Below are 21,517 nucleotides of genomic sequence, written 5' to 3' on the forward strand. Positions count from 1 at the left end.
ACCGCTCCAGTGTTTTATTTCAGCACGCGAGTGGCGCTTAAAACCCCTGTTGTGTATTTTATCGGCGATACTCCGGTCCCGCAGCGCTATCTTGTGACAATCACGTCTGGAAGTTAGAAGTTACGTCACAAGCTCTCAATCTAACTCTATGAATGCCAGAACGAGGGTCTCATAGACTTGTATTGAGTTGTGACCTCCAGATTACTCCATGAAACATTAGCGAAGCTGGCAGGTCACAAACTACAGAAAACCACTGATGGAAGATGAAGACGCTGTAAGGTGAGTATAAGACCAGGAGCCGGGCACTTAAAGGGAACCTGTCACCAGATTTGGTGACTATAAGCTGCGGCCACCACCAGTGGGCTCTTATATACAGCATTCTAACATACTGTATATAAGAGCCCAGGCCACTGTGTAGAACATAAACATGACTTTATAATACTTACCTAAGGGGCGATGCAGACTGGTCAGATGACCGTCTCCATTCTCCGGGTGCAGCGCCTCCTCTTTTGGCCATCTTTGTCCTCCTTCTTCTGAAGCCTGGGTGCTTAATGCGTCCTACGTCATCCACACAGGCTAACATTGAGGTCCTCTGTAAAATCTGAGAACACCATTAACCCTGCAATGGATTCGGCAAAACAAATCTTTCCCAATTTTGGCTCCTGACATGGGAGTTGTTTTACTAGTACATAACTTCACTAGTGTATGCATGAGAGCAGACAGCAGCTGCAGAACTACAAGGCTCAGCATCCTCCATTCACTAGTGTATGCAGGAGAGCAGACAGCAGCTGCAGAACTACAAGGCTCAGCATACTCCATCCCGGACTGTATGCAGTTTTTTGCCAAAAAAGAGAAAAAAAAATGACGTGGGCTTCGCCATATTTTGTATGCTAGCCGGGTACAGCAGGCAGGTACGGGCTGCCCCCAACCCCCAGCTGCCTATTTGTACCCGGCTGGGAACCAAAAATATAGAGAAGCCCTTTTTTCTTTTTAATTATTTCATGAATTTCATGAAATAATTTTAAAAAAAAATGACGTGAGCTTCGCCTAATTTTGGTGTCCAGCCGGGTACAACTAGGCAGCTGGGGATTGGAATCCACAGTGAAGGGTGCCCAAGCTTTCTGGGCACCCCCACTGCGAATTGCAGTCCGCAGCCACCCCAGAAAATGGCGCTTTCATAGAAGCGCCATCTTCTGGCGCTGTATCCAACTCTTCCAGCTGCCCTGAAGCCGGGTGGCTAGCCGGGTAATAATGGAGTTAGGGCTAGCTGTATATTATCAGCTAGCCCTAAGCCCGAAATTCATGGTGTCACGCCAATATTAGACATGGCCACCATGAATTTCTAGTAATGATAAAAAAAAAAACACAACACACAAAAATATTTTTATTAGAAATAAAACACAACACAATTAGTGACTCCATCTTTATTGAAATAAACCCCCCTCCGCAGTAATCCTGGGTTAGGGTCCCGCGCCGTCCAATCCGGATCCAATATCATCTGATCGGTTTGCTGGAAGGCAAAGCGATCAGATGATGTGTCAGGATCAAGTGCCTGAATCCCATCACACATCAGCAGATTGTATAAAAGCCGATTATACAATCAGCTGATGCATCGGTGCAAAAAAAAAAAAAAAAATACATACTCACTTATGTGCTGTGGTGATTACCGGCAGCGCCTGGAGCGATCGATTGGACAGGAGTCTGATCCTGTCCCATCGCTGCAGGAGCGGCCGGTAATCAGCTGATGAAGTCCCCTGACAGCAGGATCAGCTGATAGCCGGCCGGACACGAAAAAGCCGGCGAGACTACGATCAGCTGATGCGTCAGGTGACTGCATCAGGTGATCCACGGCCAGGTCCTGCAAGCAAGGTCCTGCCCCGGGGAGACTGCACACAGCCAGAGCGGCGGGACCGGGACAGGGGCTGGAAGCGGGCATGGCACCGGGACCCTGCAGACAGGTGAGTATGACATAAACATACACACTCACTCCGCGTCCGGTCACCTGTGCTGCTGGTGGGAGTATATGATCACACTGCCGACACCGCCCGCTCTCCTGACAGCTGAGCACAGCGGGCGGGTGGACAGTGTGATCACATACTTGCGTGACAGGGGGGATTTCAGTTGGAGAAACCCCCCCTGTACTCCACACTGGCGCCCCGTACCTCCCACAGCTGAATGCTGGTAGCGCGCGCTCTGCCTTCACCGCTCCACACACTGGCGTCCTCCGGCTCCTCCCCTCGATGCTGGGCTGTGACGTCAGGTAGTCACCGCCCACAGCCCAGTCAATCACTGTGAGTGGCGCCGGCATCCTGTGACGTACCCGTCCAGTTTGAGAGCCCGGAAATGCCGGGACGTCAGAGGATGCCGGCGGCCACAGCTCCAGGGGGTCATGTGACTGGCACTGAGCGTGCAGGATAGCGCCGCTCAGTGCCAGAAATGGAAACAGAAGCCAATGCAGAAGATGCATATAATGGTAAGTGAGAATCATTGGGGAAAAAAAAAAAATGGGTGAACCACCCCTTTAAAGTAGTTGTTGCCTTTCAGATGATGTTTGTCCCCGGCTGCAGTTTGTTACAAAAATAACTCACCTTCCCTTGGTCTACCCGCGAGTCTCGGACTTTGCTCCTGGGGTCTGTCATTGGCTGCAGCGCTGACATCACGTCCACAAAACATCAGACAATCCGTGAGCTTAGCGGCTTTAATGGTGGTGTTTTCTGAGCTCACTGATTGGCTGCTACATTATTGACGTGACATCAGCACCTCGGCAAATGCCAGACACTGGAAGTAGCTGTGGAGACTTCCTAGTGGACCCTGGCAATGTGAGAGGTCGAACATTATCTCAAACAGAACAATTCCTTTAAAGGGAATCTGTAATGTGAAAAAAATGCTATTAGCCTGCAGATATGGGGTTATTTTAATAGCATTTGGCATCTGCCTGACACCTGCACATCGAGCCACGCTACAGGGAGGAAATTAACTTTAATCCTCCTGGCAGCATTCGGGTTTCAGTCATGGGGGTGGTGCCAGCACGGGTTCAGTAACTGATCTGTGTATGGAGAGTGGAAACTGTAACCACACCCCCCACACTGACTGACAGCTCGCTCAACATTACAGGATGCTGTCAGTCAGTGCGGGGGGTGCATCTCGATACACAGAGTGATGACAGAATCTGTACACCTGATGACTGAAACCCGGCAGCGGAGTTAAATGTGCAGGTACCGGGCAGGTTCTAAAAGCTATTAACCTGCAGATTAACCATGTATCTGCAAGTTAATAGCATTATTACACATGACAGGTTCCCTTTAAACATTTAGTGCTGTGTGAAATTTACTGCCCACTCGAACCCTGCATTAGGCAAAACACAAGGTATGTTATTTCAGTGTTCCTTTAAAACTGCATTGCTGATATAGCCAGTTAAGGCCCTTTTCACGCATCCGGCATTTCGCCGGATTGCCGGATCCGGCACACTCCAGTACAGTGCAATACAGTACAATGGCATCACGGCAACCTCCGTTCACATGCTGTCATGTGACCGGAGCATGTGACCGGAGCTTGCCGTGATGCCATTGTACAGTATTACACTGTACTGTAGTGTGCCGGATCTGGAAATCCGGTGAAATGCCGGATGTGTGAAAAGGGCCTAAGTGATTTCAAGGGGTCAGCAATTAAGGCTATGTTCTCACGATCAGTATTTGTTGAATTTCTGCACCATCTCCGCACCTTAGTTTACTTGTGTTTTTTTTTATTGACGCGTTGTTAACACGTTTTTGACCCTGGGTTTTTGTCTCTGTTTGGTGTTATCCTTTACATAAAGCTGCTGTGTTTTAGGAACTTTCTAATATTGACATCATTAGGTGCAGATTACTTGCATTTTTGATGCGCTTCCGCCGCATAAACGCACGAAAATGGCACGTGCGTTTTTTACCTGCAGAAATTTGCATCTAATGCAAGTCTATGGGGAAATTCCGCACAGAAAACTCAACGTGCCCGCAAAAGAAATTAACATGTTGGGGCTTAAAAAAACCCCACTCCTTAGGTGCGTATACAGAGCGTGAAAAGAAGCAGCGTGAGCTTGCGATGTCTATTAATCCCATTCACTTTGCTTGTACTGTAAAACACTGTGTTTTTGATGCAGCAAAAATACAACACAAATACAACACATGTTCCCATGTCCTGAAATCAATCCATTTGGGATCCGTTTGGAAGATCTGTATACTCCCGATTGACTTTAATGGTGACAGATCCATTAACGGATGGTCCAAAATGTGTCATCCTTTCAGGCAAATCTGTTAGTGTTCCATTATTAAAAATGGACGAAAAGTTCTGCATGCAGGATTTTTTCCCAACGGATCCAAATACAAATTTCTAACAGATCCGTTAATGGAGCTATTGACTTTAATTATAATGGATCCGTTTTTACATTTTTCAAACGGATCCAAAAATGGAATGATTAGGACATGGGAACGCAGCCTAAGGCCCCCTTCATACGTCCGTGAAAATCACGCACGTGTTTACGGACGTGTCAAAGGTGCGTTTTCTCCTCTGTGTGCCGTGTTTACAGCACTACGTGTGTTCTCTGTGTGTTATCCGTGATAACACACGGAGAACGAGAACTCTCTACTCACCTGTCCCTGGTGTTGCTGTCCGTGGTGCTGATCTTAGGTCTCCGGTCCTGCCGACTCCCCGCTGCTGCCGCTTCTGTACCGCCCAGCGGCCTCGGCTGCGGCCGCCGAGCCGCTCGGATCCGTGCTCGTGTACTGCGGGTGGTGGCTCGAGCCTCTCACGGACCCGGGGGTCACGTCGCTCTGAAAGGAGTAGTGGCAGTGCACGCAGGGGATTTGGTGATTGTTTGGTGGAATTGATAAAGTTCGTGACGCTACCCATGGGTTGTGGTGATTGTATGGTGGACACCACCGCTGCCGTTGACTAGGCCTCCCGGGGACGGTGTTATGCAGCTTGGTGTTAACCCGTCCGTGTGCAGGGGGCGATGGTCCTGGGGGCCCCGGGAAGGTGAGGGCCGGGGTGCAGGGCGCAGGGTCGCGGTGTAGCGCGGTGTGGTGCCTGATGGCACTGGTGTACTCACTCTGACACAAGATAACGGAGTCTCCGGTAAACCAAACGGTAGAATGGACGGGGCCCACAGCCGGCTGCGGTGTTCTCCCTGGACGGGTTGGTGGCAGCTGTCGTTCCCCTTGCACCAATGTTATGTTGTGAATGATTCCTGTGCCTGGACAATGGTAGTCCGCACCCCGGCGTGTAAGTGTCGTAGGAGCCCGTTTGCCCGCAGGCGCTGGCCCTTTGGATCTCTTGCCTTTGGAGGTGGCCCTTATCCGAGATGGTTGGGCTGTTGCCGTCAATCGGGACTTGGGTGGGAATGAACCCCTGAGGTCCAGACCGCAATCAGTAAATTCGACTATCAGGGCGGCTTATCGCCTAGTCGGGGTCTGAGTACCCTGCCTGGTGCTTGGTTCCAATCGGCTCCCCGGTTCGGTACCGGCGGGCCACCGCCCGACCCCGGTCCTACGGTTCCACCGACCATACACCAACTCCTGCAGACGGCCACCACCGTCTGCTGATCTTGCTGAAGGTGCCTGGGCTCCGACCCAGACACCTAAACAGTCCGTGACAGGCCTGGTCCCAGGTCTGCCTGTGTATGTCTCTCCTACTCCACTCCCAGTCTGTGCTCAACTGAACTGTTGTGTTTTCCCGCCTCCAGGCCTGTGAACTCCTCGGTGGGCGGAGTCAACTGCCTGGCTCCGCCCCACCTGGTGTGGACATCAGACCCTGGAGGGTGGCAACAAGGATTTTAGTGTGACTGTTGTCACCTATCCGGGGAAGGGGTGTGTGTGGTGTTGTGTCTGTGACTACCTGGCTAGTCCAGGGCATCACACTTCCACCGCAGTGAAGTGAATATTAAATGAGCATAATGAGCGGCGGTCGGCAGCAAGTGACAGCAGCGGCTGGAGAAGGTGAGTAAAGATTTGTTATTTTTTTCTCTGACTCGTGAGTTTTCTCCGGTGAATGTCACACGGGACCGCATCCACACTACATCCGTGTGGTACGTGTGCGGGCCGCGTGACACCCGTGCTGCCGGAGAAAAATGGACATGCATCCGTGTGGAGCACACGGGTTCACGTCTGCTCCACACGGAGGCCCGGGCCAATGGCTGCACACGTGCGTGCACATAAACCCATTGATTTTAATGGGTTTACATGTGCCCGTGTCTGCAGGCACGAACCTAGCACGTACCGGAGACACGTGCGTGTGAAGGGCGCCTAACACTGATGATGGGCACGTACCCTAACAGCTATATTGGTAAATATGACTTTAGTTTAGTTACTATGGAAAAGCTATGCATAGGATGGGATTTAATCCTCATATTCAAGTATTATTTGTAATGACACACTCAGCTCTGCTGCACCTGTCTACTATGTTTTCCTGAGTCAGCTATTGCTGTGCATTAAAGCAGAAGGAACATTATACTATTGTGCTCAGTCATGGCTCTTTCTGAAGCTACAGCAAATACTCAGCCATAATGCATTATCAGGGAAGGATGTGAATAATGCACCTAACAAACCTTTCTGCATAGATGTCACCTAATCACCTTGACTGAAGCAGTAAAGTGGTATGGAAACCTTAAGTACTGTTTGTATAGAGGTCAGTATCATACATGGGCCAAGGCCTTATTCAGTGTTTCACTTATGTGTTAGATCCGTGTTTTTCAAGGATAGAACACGTATCCATTACACAGTCCGTGGGGCTGTCCACATGTTGGTATTCTTCTTTGTAGACATCTCTGATTTTGATCTGAGTCAAGGATGGAAATCATGTATTCAAGTCGGGAACGTGATTGGCTCCGTGTTCAGCATCCACATTGTGGACGGATGCCGGTGCTGTCTTTACTGTTCATGCATTATTCCAGCCCATATAACAGACCAAAATAGCGCATGTGTGTCGCTCATGGAATGGGGTACTCGGTCCCGGGCAGTATATACAATTGGGAATGTCACTTTGGTGGCCGTTGCCCGGTCCCGTGCCCTGGGTGCTTTTTATAAAGGGAATATTACAAGGGAGATAAGAGTTAATGTTCATATGACGCCACCTGCGGGTTGCGGTTATGATTGTGGAACTGCCGCTGCTGATGTGGGTACTCCCAGGGCTGGTGGTAGAGGCAGCTGTGGTGGCGGGCCCTCTGCAGGTAGGGCCGAGCCTGGGAGATGTATGGGATGGGAGCTTGTGCACTTTATAATTAAGAAGACTAAACCGGGGTTGTAATGAACAGTCTTTACTCACTTTTAACCCTTGGACGGCTGGTTCAGGTTCCTGTATTTCCAGTGCCAGTTTAATGACTCGGTTGCTTTGTCCCCAGCACTCTCAGTGTAGTTAGGGTCCCTGTAGCTTGAAGCGGTTTGGGGGCCCCGACTGTCCCTGTGACGCCCTGGACTAGCCAGGTAGTCACAGGTAGACCCCCTGCACAAACACCAGCCCCTAATAAGGTGACAGCAGCCAACCTACAAAACCCTTGTCACCTCCCTCCGGGTTTGATGTTCACACCAGGGGGTGGAGCCAGGCGGTTGGCCACGCCAACCGAGGAGTCCACAAGCCCTGAGGCAGGAAAAACAGTTCAGTTCCCCGTGGGGAGCACAGTGAGCAGTTTGAGTTGTCTAGTCTGTACAGTGAAGTGGAGTGGAGTTCAAGTGCAGACCTGTGTCCAGGTCTGCCACAGTCTAACACCAGGTGTCTGGGTTGGAGCCCAGTCACCTCTAGCAAGGAGGCATACAGTGGTTGCCGCCTGCAGGAGCCGGGAAGACGGCTGGTGGAACTGTAAGGGACAGGGTAGTGGCCCGCCGGAACCGAACCGGGGAGCCAACTGGAAACCGGAGCACCAGGAGGGGTACTTAGACCCAGAACGAGGTCCAGAAGCCACTGGACCACGTCAAATTCACTGATTGAGGTCTAGAACTTAGGTCCTTTCCCGTCCCAAGACCCGAAAGATGGCAACAGCCCACCGAGGGGGATAGAAAGCCACCGCCCAGGCAGAGAGATCCCACGGGCCAGCGTCTGCGGGCAAACGGGTTCCCCGACACACATCAAGCCTGGGAGCGGACTACCGTTGCTGAAGCATAGGTAGTCAAAGTCTACTAAAGAGGTGCAGGAGAAAGGCGGGAACCACCAACCTGAGAAAGGGGCACAGCGCAGCCGGTTGCAGGCACCGACCACCATCCATTTTGGTTTACCGGAGACTCCGGTGTATCTGTCATAGTGAGTACAACAGTGCCCTCGGGCCGCGCACCGCAGCACATCATCTTGCCCGCACCTCACAACCATCAGGCTCCGGAACCATCACCCCCTGCCCACGGAGGGGTCAACACCAGGCTGCATAACACCGTCCCCGGGAGCCTAGTTAACGGCAGCGGTGGTGTCGATATTCACCACAACCGGTGGGTGGCGTCATGAACTTTAATCCTTAAAAACACCACAGCTCCGGCCGTGAACCTCCCACCGAAGTCCCTACACATAGCGCTAAACCCCTTTCAGAGCGACGTGACCCCCGGGTCCGGAGGCGCTCTAGCCACCCACCGAACGAGCCTGGATCCGAGTGGCTCGGCTGCGGCCGAGCGACGGGCGGTACACATCGACTCTTCTGGCGTCATGAACAGGATTGAACTCATCCACTTACCGGTGGAAGTGCGCCTTGAAGCAGAAGTCAGCGGTGACCCGTTGAAAAATTTCAGAATCCGCCATCTTGTCACTATCCCTTGGCGCAAAGTTTCCCGCCAGGCCCATCTTCCCCGCGAAAAGAGCACGAGAGTGGAAGCCCCGTCCCCTTGGAACAGAGCGGTGCAGCCAAGAAGTGAAGCTGAGCAAAAAGAAAGTGGAGTGCCCCAAAAAGACCAAGGGGGGGGCGGGTGAAGATCCCGTGCCATGTGACCGAGTGGATAAAGGGCAGGGACTCCAGGACTCTGCTACACCCGTTTGGTTCCTGGACCCCAAGGCAACAACATGTCCACCCCATCCGGCAAGCCTGAGATCCCGGAGCCTGCGCCTGGAACAGCGGCGTGAGTAGAAGCCCGGACCTCGCAAATGTGCTGCCGGCTGCAGGCCCAGGTGCGCTTCCTTATGGAACGGTGGGCGGCCGAGATGGAGGAGATTGCTGCGGCCGTGCGGGTACGTGAAGTGGAGGCAGTTTTGGAAGCACAGGAGAGCGATCCATGCCCCTATGTCCCCCAGGGATCGGCCACTGCGGCTGAGGGACCCGTTCCGCCCCTGCCTTCCATATTGCCTTCCTCACCGCCCGCACCGGCTGTCGCCGCTTCCCCGCTTGGCCCGCTGTCCCTGACACTGGCAGCGGAGCCCGCTCAAGATGCCCGCGAGGACCCACCTGAAGGAGCTGCCCGCGGACGGCCAGTCACCAAGCCAAGGCCTACCCCGTTGCCGTGGAAGATGCCCATTCCCGGAGTGGAGCCGCCGGTCCCGTGACCGCTCCCAAGGTGATCCAGGCCCCGGCAGTCCGCCCGGCCAAGATGAAGACGGCAGTGGCCCGGAGGCCCGCCCAACAGGTAAAGCTGGCTGCTCCCGAAAACCAGGCCTCGGCGGAGGCAGCGCAGGGTTGTTGCTGCAAGGCATCACAGCAGGCCATGACACAGCGGGACTCCCCAGTATCGAAGGTGTCGGTTGTGGCCAGCACAGGGGAGCACCAGCTGGGCCCAACCCCCGCGCAGAGGGAGCAAACCCCGTACTGGGAGCGGCAGTCGAACCAGCTGGGCAGGGAGATAGCCGCCAGGGAGAAACAAAAGGCAGAGGTGCTGTCCCGGACCATCAGAGAAAAAGACAATCTCCGGAGTGCCACCTACCGGCCCAACCTACGAGGGCCCGGTCCGGCGGTTTGACCCCCAGCATGGATGGGGATTCATCCTTGAACCGGGCCTGGAGGCCGAAATATTTGTTTCTCGGCGGGACATCTACCCCCACCTACCGATGGGCCATCCGGACTATGACCTGCAGCCCGGTGAGCTCGTCGCCTACACCCGGCATTGCGGGGAGAGGGGCTGGTTTGCCCTTGATGTCAAAAGAAGGGTGAGCAGCAGTGCCCGCAGGCACACTCAGTCCACTCCCCCGCCATACAGTCCTGATGCCGTGTTGGAGGAGGAATACGAGGAGCAGCAGGAGTAAAAGGTAGCAGATTCCGGCTACCTCCATGTTTGTCCCCATTGGGACTATTCTGCCCGTCCCTGTTGGGACTTTACTGTTTACCCCGTTCCAAATAGACAAGGCTGTGAACTTGCAGGCCACCCAATACTTTTTGGGCTTGTAAATAATTCCCTGACCACCCTTTAAATCCCACAGCCTCCGGAGAGGCAGACTGGAGGAAGGACCTGCGGCAGAGGAGGCCGAGGTCCCGTCACCACTGCAACCGGTGACAACCCTCCGGGTCAGGGGTCCCCTGGATGTGGGGCCTCTGAGAGACTGCCGGCTAAGGAACTTTTTACCCGGCCCATTGAGCAACACCTGGGCCCGTTCCTGTTCGTGGACTGGGAAAAAGGGGTGCTGCCTGTTTCTTAAGGCCCCGTCACACACAGATAAATCTTTGGCAGATCTGTGGTTGCAGTGAAATCATGGACATATTGTTCCATTTGTACACAGCCACAAACCTGGCACTGATTGTCCACAATTTCACTGCAACCACAGATCTGCCGCAGATTTATCTGTGTGTGTGACAGGGCCTTTAGAGTCAGCATCAAGGCTAGGTTTGATTGGGTGGGTGACTAAAGGACCTGGTCCCGTTCCCGTTAAATAAAAGTGTTTTTTATTTGCAACGTTTAAAAATGTGCCTCCCGCAAGGGATGATTAACCAATATGCTTGAATTGTACAAAGTTTAGTACACTTGTATTGTGTTTCCCGTTTTATCATTCAGAAACAAAATAAACCGGTGGTGGTCGGGCAGCCCGCGGACGGTCTGCATTAAACCAAGGGGAAGTGTGACGCCCTGGACTGGCCAGGTAGTCACAGGTAGACCCCCTGCACAAACACCAGCCCCTAATAAGGTGACAGCAGCCAACCTACAAAACCCTTGTCACCTCCCTCCGGGTTTGATGTTCACACCAGAGGGAGAAGCCAGGCGGTTGGCCATGCCCAACGAGGAGTTCACAAGCCCTGAGGCAGGAAAAACAGTTCAGTTCCCCGTGGGGAGCACAGTGAGCAGTTTGAGTTGTCTAGTCTGTACAGTGAAGTGGAGTGGAGTTCAAGTGCAGACCTGTGTCCAGGTCTGCCACAGTCTAACACCAGGTGACTGGGTTGGAGCCCAGTCACCTCTGGCAAGGAGGCAGACGGTGGTTGCCGCCTGCAGGAGCTGGGAAGATGGCTGGTGGAACTGTAAGGGACAGGGACAGGGTAGTGGTCCGCCGGAACCGAACCGGGGAGCCAACTGGAAACCAGAGCACCAGGAGGGGTACTTAGACCCAGAACGAGGACCAGAAGCCACTGGACCACGTCGAATTCACTGATTGAGGTCTGGAACTTAGGTCCTTTCCCGTCCCAAGACCCGAAAGACGGCAACAGCCCACCGAGGGGGATAGAAAGTCACCGCCCAGGTAGAGAAATCCCACGGGCCAGCGCCTGCGGGCAAACGGGTTCCCCGACACACATCAAGCCGGGGAGCGGACTACTGTTGCTGAAGCATAGGCAGTCAAAGTCTACTAAAGAGGTGCAGGAGAAAGGCGGGAACCACCAACCTGAGAAAGGAGCACAGCGCAGCCGGCTGCAGGCACCGACCACCATCCATTTTGGTTTACCAGAGACTCCGGTGTATCTGTCATAGTGAGTACAACAGTGCCCTCGGGCCGCGCACCGCACCACACCATCTTGCCCGCACCTTACAACCATCGGGCCCCGGGACCATCACCCCCTGCCCACGGAGGGGTCAACACCAGGCTGCATAACACCATCCCCGGGAGCCTAGTTAACGGCAGCGGTGGTGTTTATATTCACCACAACCCGTGGGTGGCGTCACGAACTTTAATCCTTAAAAACACCACGGCTCCGGCCGTGAACCTTCCCACTGAAGTCCCTACACGTAGCGCCAAACCCCTTTCAGAGCGACGTGACCCCCGGGTCCGGAGGCGCTCGAGTCACCCACCAAACGAGCCCGGATTTGAGCGTCTCGGCTGCGGCCGAGCACGGGGCGGTACAACCCTGTTAGGTAGCAGTCTCCTCGTCCGTACGGCTGGCAGTGTGGACCCTGTGGGGAGGTATGTGTCCGAATCCCGATCCTTGCTTTACTGCTGATGCCCCTGGATCTGTAAGTTAGTGAGGGCCTGTGGATGACCCTCACTGTGCAGGAATTGCCAGGCCGTATGAAACTGTCGCCTGACCTAGAGCCCTGTGCCCTGTGTGTGCCCAGGTTCTAGTGGTGCTCCTCTCTGTTCCAGAGGTACTCGTTTGCTCCTATACTGGCAACCTGACTCCCATGCCCCCAGGTCACCGTTGCATGGACCCAGCTCCAGGCACACTTCCTCCTGCACCTCACATTGTGCTCTCTCTCCTCCGACTCCAACAGCCTGGATTTCCCCCTCCCACCAGGTGGTCTAGTCCTTGGGTTCGCTCTGCCCATTGGGTGGCCCTCCCCTTATCTGACTGACCCTTTGAGCCCTGATGTGAGTGGCTACTGGGAATTTAGATGTGTGCAGGTGTTACTGGCACTGGTGTTCCAGGTCTCAGGGGGTAGGTCCTCCATCCCCGTGAGGATGCAGTTCCCTGTAATGCCCTGAGTGGCTCAGGGGCGCTACACATGCTGTGAATTTTTCCACTTAGAAAACCACGTGCCCTGCCATTCTGACTATAATGTGTCCATGTGCTTGGTGGTGATGACATTCTCGTCTGAACGAGTCTAGGAATGCATTCAGTCACTCAAAATATTCCACTGCACAACAAGTTAAAGGGGTTGCCTTGTTTTGAACATCCTGTCACGTTCCCGGTGTCCCAGCAGCGCTCCTTACCTACTGAGCCGGTTTCACCATCCAGGCACCGCTCCGTACCCACTGATCCGGTCGCACCTGAATTGCACCGCTACGTGCTCACTGATCCAGTCTGATCATCGCTTGTGTTTCTTTGCTTTGTCTTGTGAGCTAGGTGCTCAGGTCCTTTTGTTCCTGTTTCCTGTATTACTGCCTTAAAGTACGCTGTGACCCTAGTGACCTGGTCCTGTCTTTGCTTCCTGATACCTGCACTTGGTCCTGTACTGTCCTATGAGATTCCATGACCCTGGTGACCTGGTTCTTCCCGTTCCTGCCACGCTAGTGCTCCAGCTACCGTGTACCCTGCTCTCCAGGTGGGGTGCTCGGTCCAGTGGATCCACCTCCTGGGCCTACCAGTCCTCCCCGGCCCTCACACATCCATATACAGGCTAAATACCCAATATAGTTAGACATGAGGGGTTCACCATGATTCCCATTCAGCCAAAGTGAAAATCGGATACAAAGATCATCTGTTACACTAGAAGCCAAAATAAAAATTGATAAAATTGATTTCAGTGTGTAATACTTAATTTATTCAGTGGGGGCACTGCAGAGAAATTAGGCCATTGATTCCTATCACAGCTTCTTCTTTATAAAACTGTATTGTCCAAAGTGGACAACCAATTTGATTTGACTGTAAACTTGGTATAAAGGCAATGATTTATGGGTATCGCTAGAAGGTATTTGGTATCTGTCGCGGGCGGCGGGGCGCTGCGCTCGCTAACGCTCGGGTCCGGCGCTGCTGCTGCTGCTCGGTGGCTCGAGCGGTGGGCCGTATCCGGGGACTCAAGCGGTGCTCCTCGCCCGTGAGTGAAAGGGGGTGGTGTGTTTGGGGATTTAGTCCGTCACGCCACCCATGGGTTGTGGTGAAGATGGGCACCACCGCTGCTGGTGACGGGGATCCCGGGAGCGATGGTAGGGAGCAGCTAAGATGTTGTTTTCCCCCTCCGTGGGTAGGGGTTGGTGGTCCCGGGGCCCAGTGGTTTGACGGGGAAGTAGGGTAGGTGAGGTGCAGGGTTGCAGGGACAGCGCGGCGCGGTGCCGGATGGCACTGGTGTACTCACTCAGTAAGAGATGCACAAAGTTTCCGGTAAACCAAACGGCTGGATGGACGGGTCCCGCAGCCGGCTGCAGTGTCTCTCCCTGGACAGGTGATGGCGGCTGTCTTTCCCTGCACCTTTGTGTACTGTCTTGACTACGATGGGTCCCCAACGGTAGTCCGCTTCTCGGTGTATGGATGCCGGAGTAGCCCGTTTTGCCCGCAGGCGCTGGCCCTTGGGTCTCTAGCCTTTGGCGGTAGCTGTATACCCTCACGGTGTGGACGGTTGCCTTCTAACGGGTCTTTGGTTGTTAGGAAACCCCTGGAGTTCCTGTCACACTCGGATTTGACTGTTGTTGGCGACTCCAAGCCTAGTCGGGGTCCGATGGCCCTGCCTGTGTGTGCTGGCTTCACTTCGCTCCCCGGTTGGTACCGGCGGGCCACCGCCTGACCCCAGTCCTACGGTTCCGCGTTGATCCACCACTCCTGCAGACGGCCACCACCGTCTGCCAACCTTGTTGTCAGTGCCTGGGCTACAAACCCAGACACTCTCCACTTTACTCCTCTCACTTCAACCTCCTGAACTAATCTGTCTGCTTTCCCGCCTCCAGGCCTGTGAACTCCTCAGTGGGTGGGGCCAACCGCTTGGCTCCACTCCACCTGGTGTGGACATCAGACCCTGGAGGGAGGCAACAAGGGTTTTGTGTTTGGCTAATGTAACTGTCTAGTGGGGGTGGGGGTGTGTGTGTGTTACCTGTGACGACCTGGCTAGTCCAGGGCGCCACATTCCCCCTTGGTGAAATGCAGACCTTCCGCGGGCTGCCCGTCCATCACCGATTTTATTTTTCAACTGTAAAATATAAATAACATGTAACAGTAAACATATAAAACATAAGCATTTTTTTCAGGTCACTTTAACGTTACACATATAAAACATTTTTAATCACAGACGGACGGACGGATGTCTTCCGCTCTCCCACCCAAGCAACCTAGCCCTGATGCGGCCCTTAAGAAGTGGGCAGCACCCCTTGACCCCAGTCCAGATTCAGGTTGCCCTAGTGGGAACGGGTACGGTTACTCGCACCCGATTGTCACTTCAGGGGACCCCACGTCCAAGGGGGACCCCTGACCCCCGGAAGATGGCCACTGGTCCTGGTGGTGGCCGGGCCCCAGCCTGCTCTGCTGCGGGCCCTTCCTCCAATCTGCCTTTCCGGAGGCGGCAACGGTTTCCATCCTACAACACTATTTACAAGCCCACAAGTTCGTGGGTGGCCTGCAAGTTCTCGGCCATGTCCATGAGGAGTTTCTCATGTGGGTATGGGGTGTGTTAACTGAACAACAGGGACAACTCCAGTCCCAATGGGGACAGTTCTCTTCTCGGATGGTAATCAGATGATATTTCGGTTTGATTCATTGTCATTTACTCACATAACAAACGGTGCTGGGGGTCCCAACGGGGACAACAGGTTGCAACGGTGGACTGCTGCCTATTCCACCTCTTCCTCTGAGATGGCCTCGCCCTCCGCTGTCAATATTGCAAACATCCGGTGGCAGGCCTGGTGAGAGAGGGCCGCCCGGTATCAGTTTCCACCGCCGCGCGGGACATAGAAAGCTACTGGTGCACTGTCATTGGGAAGACTCTCACCCACTTCCTCGGACTCCGAGACCGGTTCTGTGTCGCCCCCGAGCCGCTATTATCTGACTCCAGGGGGCTAAAGGTGGGACCCGGCAGGACAGCAACGGTTTCTAGCTGAGCCCAGACTTGTGGTTCTCCAGTGACAAGTGACCCGTCATCAGCCGGTGTACAGAGGCCCGCCATCGGTTCTTCCAAGTCAACCGCTCCGGCTATTGGTGGGCTGGCATCCTCTCGGGCCTCCGGGCCCTGGCGGGTCAACACGGACTCCGCCACCTCCATCGGGGACGGCGGCCTGAGCGGGGCTGTACGGGCGGCCAGCACAGGCGATGGAGCGGGCCCTGCTGGGGCCAGGGCTAGACCGAGTCCTTCAGCCGCAACGGCCGGTCCTTCAGGGACACAAGGGCATGGGTGACTCAACAGCTCCTCTAGCATGGCCTCTATTTCATGCGCCCGCACGACCGCAGCCAGCTCCTCCATCTCAGCGGTCCAGCGATCCAGCAGGTCCCGTACCTGGGCCCAGTTACGACAGCACAGCAGCATCACTTGCGTTTTCAGCCATGCCGCCGTCCCGGGGGCAGGCTCCAGAGACTCAGGCCTCTCAGGTGGTGCGGACATGTTGCAAGCTGCTTCCAGGAACCGGGTATCTTTGCAGAGTCCTGGCGTCCCCGCTTTTATGGCCTCGGCTACATTAGGCAGGCTTTCACCCGCCCCCCCTTGGTTCTCTTCAGCATTCCCGCTTGTTGGGGCGGGGCTTCGCGTTCGCGCCTTCCCTGCTCGGGGAAGACGCTCGAGCGGGAGATTTTCGTGCCAAAGATGGCGGCGCTTCAAATTTTTCGGCCGGACGCCGCCGGCGGGGACCACAAGGCGCACTTCTACTGGTAAGTAGATCGGTTCAATCCTGTTCGTGATGGCAAGTTGTCGCGGGCGGCGGGGCGCTACGCTCGCTAACGCTCGGGTCTGTGGCTCGATCGGTGGGCCGGATCCGGGGACTCGAGCGGCGCTCCTCACCCGTGAGTGAAAGGGGGTGGTTTGTTTGGCGATTTAGTCCGTGACGCCACCCACGGGTTGTGGTGAAGATGGGCACCACCGCTGCTGGTGACGTGGATCCCGGGAGCGATGGTAGGGAGCAGCTGGGATGTTGTTTTCCCCCTCCGTGGGTAGGGGTTGGTGGTCCCGGGGACCGGTGGTTTGACGGGGAGGTAGGGTAGGTGAGGTGCAGGGTTGCAGGGACAGCGCGGCGCGGTGCGGATGGCACGGGTGTACTCACTCAGCAAGAGATGCACAAAGTTTCCGGTAAACCAAACGGCTGGATGGACGGGTCCCGCAGCCGGCTGCAGTGTCTCTCCCCGGACAGGTGATGGCGGCTGTCTTTCCCTGCACCTTTGTGTACTGTCTTGACTACGATGGGTCCCCAACGGTAGTCCGCTTCTCGGTGTATGGATGCCGGAGTAGCCCGTTTTGCCCGCAGGCGCTGGCCCTTGGGTCTCTAGCCTTTGGCGGTAGCTGTATACCCTCACGGTGTGGACGGTTGCCTTCTAACGGGTCTTTGGTTGTTAGGAAAACCCTGGGGTTCCTGTCACACTCGGATTTGACTGTTGACAGCGACTTTAAGCCTAGTCGGGGTCCGATGGCCCTGCCTGTGTGTGCTGGCTTCACTTCGCTCCCCGGTCGGTACCGGCGGGCCACCGCCCGACCCCGGTCCTACGGTTCCACGTTGATCCACCACTCCTGCAGACGGCCACCACCATCTGCCAACCTTGTTGTCAGTGCCTGGGCCACAATCCCAGACACTCTCCACTTTACTCCTCTCATTTCAACCTCCTGAACTAATCTGTCTGCTTTCCCGCCTCCAGGCCTGTGAACTCCTCAGTGGGTGGGGCCAACCGCTTGGCTCCACCCCACCTGGTGTGGACATCAAACCCTGGAGGGAGGCAACAAGGGTTTTGTGTTTGGCTAATGTAACTGTCTAGTGGGGATGGGGGTGTGTGTGTGTTACCTGTGACGATCTGGCTAGTCCAGGGCGCCTCATATCCATTGTAGGCAAATGTTACATCATGTTCCTGTGACAGCAAGACAGATCACTACCTGGAATAGAGGCCATAGAGGTGTATGGTACAAGCCTCAACACTATCAGATACAGACGAAAGAGGCACCTGTGCAAAAACAGTAATTGAGCCTTTTGCAGTCCAATAGCTCATCATAATGTACAATCAAACCTACTTTAGAGATGGAAGTGGGCCCCCTTACCCCTTAGGCCCTTGTGAGACTGCACAGGTTGCACCAATGATATAACCACTGTGAGGTAGTGACCACCTATATTGTAAATGGTCGCTATGTATCGCAGTGAAGGAGATCTTCTTCAATATAAAACCTGAAAGGTTTACTATGGTGTCTGTAGTTCCACAAGTCTTGTTAAATGTATCATGGGCCAAGTGTATGAATTGTCAGAGTGCTGGGTGGCTCTGGCTATTCACATACCTCCACCCATGGGTGTGTCTGGTGTGATATATAAAATGGTTATTTGGTCACATGGTCTCTGCATGCTTGGAAGTAGTTTACTTCCTGAAGACACTGCATGTAGACCATGTGGGTTTAGAGCCGTTTGCAGACTTCCCTGAAGACACTGGCTAGGAAGCCAGGTGTATGGAGGCTGTGGTTGCTCTGTACTTAGGAAGCTGGAGTCTTTAGGAGGATCTGGATGGATAGGAGTCAATGTCTGGAGCAAGTCACATTTCTGGTTGGTGATCCCAGTGAGGCAGTCTTGCTAAGTGTCTGTTGGAGCCTTGCTCAAGCTCCAGAAAGGTAACCTCACAAAAGGAGGTTGTATACTGACCAAGGTCAGTGAGTAGACAGTGCTATACCTCCACGGGATACTGCTGCGAGGGATTGTATCTGAAGCCCTGCAGGCATACCTGCAGGTGGTTCAGACTGTCATATACCCTGTGTGTGTTACTTTGAAGTCGTAGGAAGGCCTTTGTTGTGTTGCTGCAGTGCTGATTTGTGTGTGTGTGAATAAACCAGCTGAACTGTTTAAATAGAACACCGTTCCTGTGTATCTTAATCTAGCAGCCATGTGAGTATTTCCCAGCACATTCAGTGAGCGCAACCTCACACCGCCCTGATCCTTATCCACATTACATCATTTAATTACTGCTATATTGGAAATGTTTTCTATATGTAATAAGAGTTTCTTCTCCTGTCACAGATACGTTTGGTGATTTCGGAGAAAGGTTTGCCATGTGACGAGCGAGACGTCAGCCTACCCCTTACAGAACAGAAAGAGCCATGGTTCATGAGACTCAATCTTGGGGAAGAAGTGCCAGTAGTAATCCATGGAGATAACATCATAAGTGACTATAACCAGATCATAGACTACGTTGAGAACAATTTCGTGGGTGGTAAAGTATTGTCTTGTTTATCAGAAATGTTTATTTGCACTGAACTAACCATGCCCACACCATAAACTATATTATGCAATGCATAAAGTCCTTAGCTAGCACCAAAAAACAGCAAACATACCAAAAATTAGGAGTGCAATGGGAAAATCATGATTTTATTAGTCAGTGTAAAAAAAATTAACATGTTAACATGATGAAAAATACACAGAATGGATATATCAGATAAACAAAAAGTAATGTCAGGAAAAATACAAACAAAACACAATATAAAAAAGAGGGGATATAGGCTACCTGACTAGAGAGGGATTTGTATAGACAAATTGTATTAAGGTAGGTGTTTTGGTGTTGGTAAAATACGATAGTAATGAACATCTAACGAGAATCCCCAGTACAATATTTGATACAAATAAAACAGAAGCCGAGAGACAAGGTAATATATACTCATGGCACTCAAGACTACTTATAATGAAGATGTTATTCAAGCTGTAGCCTTGGTTTCCGTATATACATATAATGGCCAACATTTCAGTCCTACGTTTACCATGATCACCAGATTTTTTTGGACATGCAAAGGTGTATTCTGGCTGTTATTGTGTACGGAAAGTTTTATATCCATCATGAGAGACAAAACAATAAATTATCATGAAGCTACTTATTATTCAGGTAATTTAGCATCCCCTGCCCGACGTGTGTTTCGCATTTACCGCTTCACCTGTGGGTGTGAAGCAGTGAATGCGAAATGTGTGTTGGACAAGGGTAGTTTACTGCATAAAAGCAATATTTGCCATAATATTATTGTTTTCTTTCTCATAAAGTCTGATACTTTTTCATTATACATTGTATGGGAGATTCGCATTAGAGGTCCCTTACTATTTTGAGATGTGTTTTACTGACATTAAGACATTATTTTAGTAAAGTTTGTCTGTACAAATATCTTCCTATTACCCAACCTATGCAAAGACATTATATCTCCTCTATTTTATTTTTGTGAGTGGTGGTTATATTACCTTTTGTGTATTTGATATGTTTGCTTTGTTTAACTGACCAATAAAGTCATGGTTTTTATGATAATAGGTTATGGATTCATCCAGTTTTTTTGTATTTTTATAATGTAAAGATGTGAACAGTGGTTCTGTCAAACAAAAAAAAAACAATGGTTCCACTATGGTAACAAGGGTTAGAATCACTGATCTGCGATGGTTATGCTTGTATTGCTTGCTTTAGACAGGATGCATGATTGATGGCTGCATATTATAACTATCCTTCCATATGGATATATCTATGTAATAGCTAATATTTGTATCTGAAACTGACATTTTTGCGTCAATAAATTCTCGACACCTTTCCTATTCTCAATCACTGGCTGTAATTTATGGTAAACGCCTTCACTTAGTTCAGTGAGCAGGATTAAGTAGACGCAGCCATTCTTTTATGTGCATTTTTTGCATTGCCCAACTCTCTGTTCACCGTTTAATTTCCTTCTCAAAATGCCATCTGGGAGCAGCCAGCTGTTAACACTGGTAAAGGCCTAAATTATTGCTGCTTGTCAGCTTCACTGAGCCTTGTGACTTGTAAATGAACATGCAGGGTGCGAGCTGAAGGTTATAAGATATTGTAAAAGATTGCATATGACACCTGATGGAATATGGCTTTATAGGTTAATGTGTTGCTTGGTAGAGTGTGCCACTGTGCCAATGATGTATTTTTTTAAAGGGGTTATAAGTAGTGATGAGCGAGCACTGCCATGCTCGGGTGCCCGATACTCATAACAAGGAGTAATGGGTGAACCCGAACTGTAAAGTTCGGGGTCCATACCGAACACATAGTGTTTGTGCACTGGGAAGCTTGTGTTACAGTTTGAGTCCAGTTAGGTCCAGGAGCTGTAAAAAAGCACATTATTAAAAAACATTATGATTATACTTACAGGTCCCGCGATGTTTCCTGCAGACTCTGTCTTCCAGCCGCCTCTTCTTCCGGGTCCGATCATTAACTTCCGGGAGTATTCACTGCACTGCTGTCACTCGGCAGTCTTTGGCTGTTTTCGGCCGTGTTCGCGGCGACATCAGGGTTCACCCGAGTCCATGACTCATGGACTCGATTGAACTTTGACTGTCACTGTGCGAGTTTCACAGCGGTATCACCCCGCATGGCACACAATCTCCTGACAGGAGTGGGTTGGCTGCATGTATTTCCATGCAACTGAGGCGCTGCTGTCAGGAGAGTGTCAGGCCGTGCGGGGTGATGCAATGCGAGACTCCCACAAGTCATACGCAAATGGAATCATACTCTCACTGTCAGCCTGCTTCTCGCTCTGTAGAGACACTTGTCTGTACAGAGTGATGAATCAGAGCTGACATTGCTCTACCTGCTTCTCGCTCTGTATATGTCTATACAGAGCTATGAAGCAGAGCTGACATTGCTCTAACTGCT

At 52.4% G+C, this 21,517-nt stretch overlaps 1 protein-coding gene across 1 annotated transcript in view; it reads left to right on the forward strand.

Annotated features, from left to right (window-relative positions):
- Positions 1 to 21,517, forward strand: part of GDAP1L1 (ganglioside induced differentiation associated protein 1 like 1) — a 99,098-nt gene that overhangs the window by 33,529 nt on the left and 44,052 nt on the right. The window contains exon 2 of the mRNA XM_075350346.1: positions 18,895 to 19,087. Within this exon, the coding sequence (XP_075206461.1) occupies positions 18,895 to 19,087 (193 nt within the window). The remainder of the gene's footprint in view (positions 1 to 18,894; positions 19,088 to 21,517) is intronic.

The sequence above is a fragment of the Anomaloglossus baeobatrachus genome, chromosome 5, assembly GCF_048569485.1.
Source record: "Anomaloglossus baeobatrachus isolate aAnoBae1 chromosome 5, aAnoBae1.hap1, whole genome shotgun sequence".
In the NCBI taxonomy this organism is placed as follows: Eukaryota; Metazoa; Chordata; class Amphibia; order Anura; family Aromobatidae; genus Anomaloglossus; species Anomaloglossus baeobatrachus.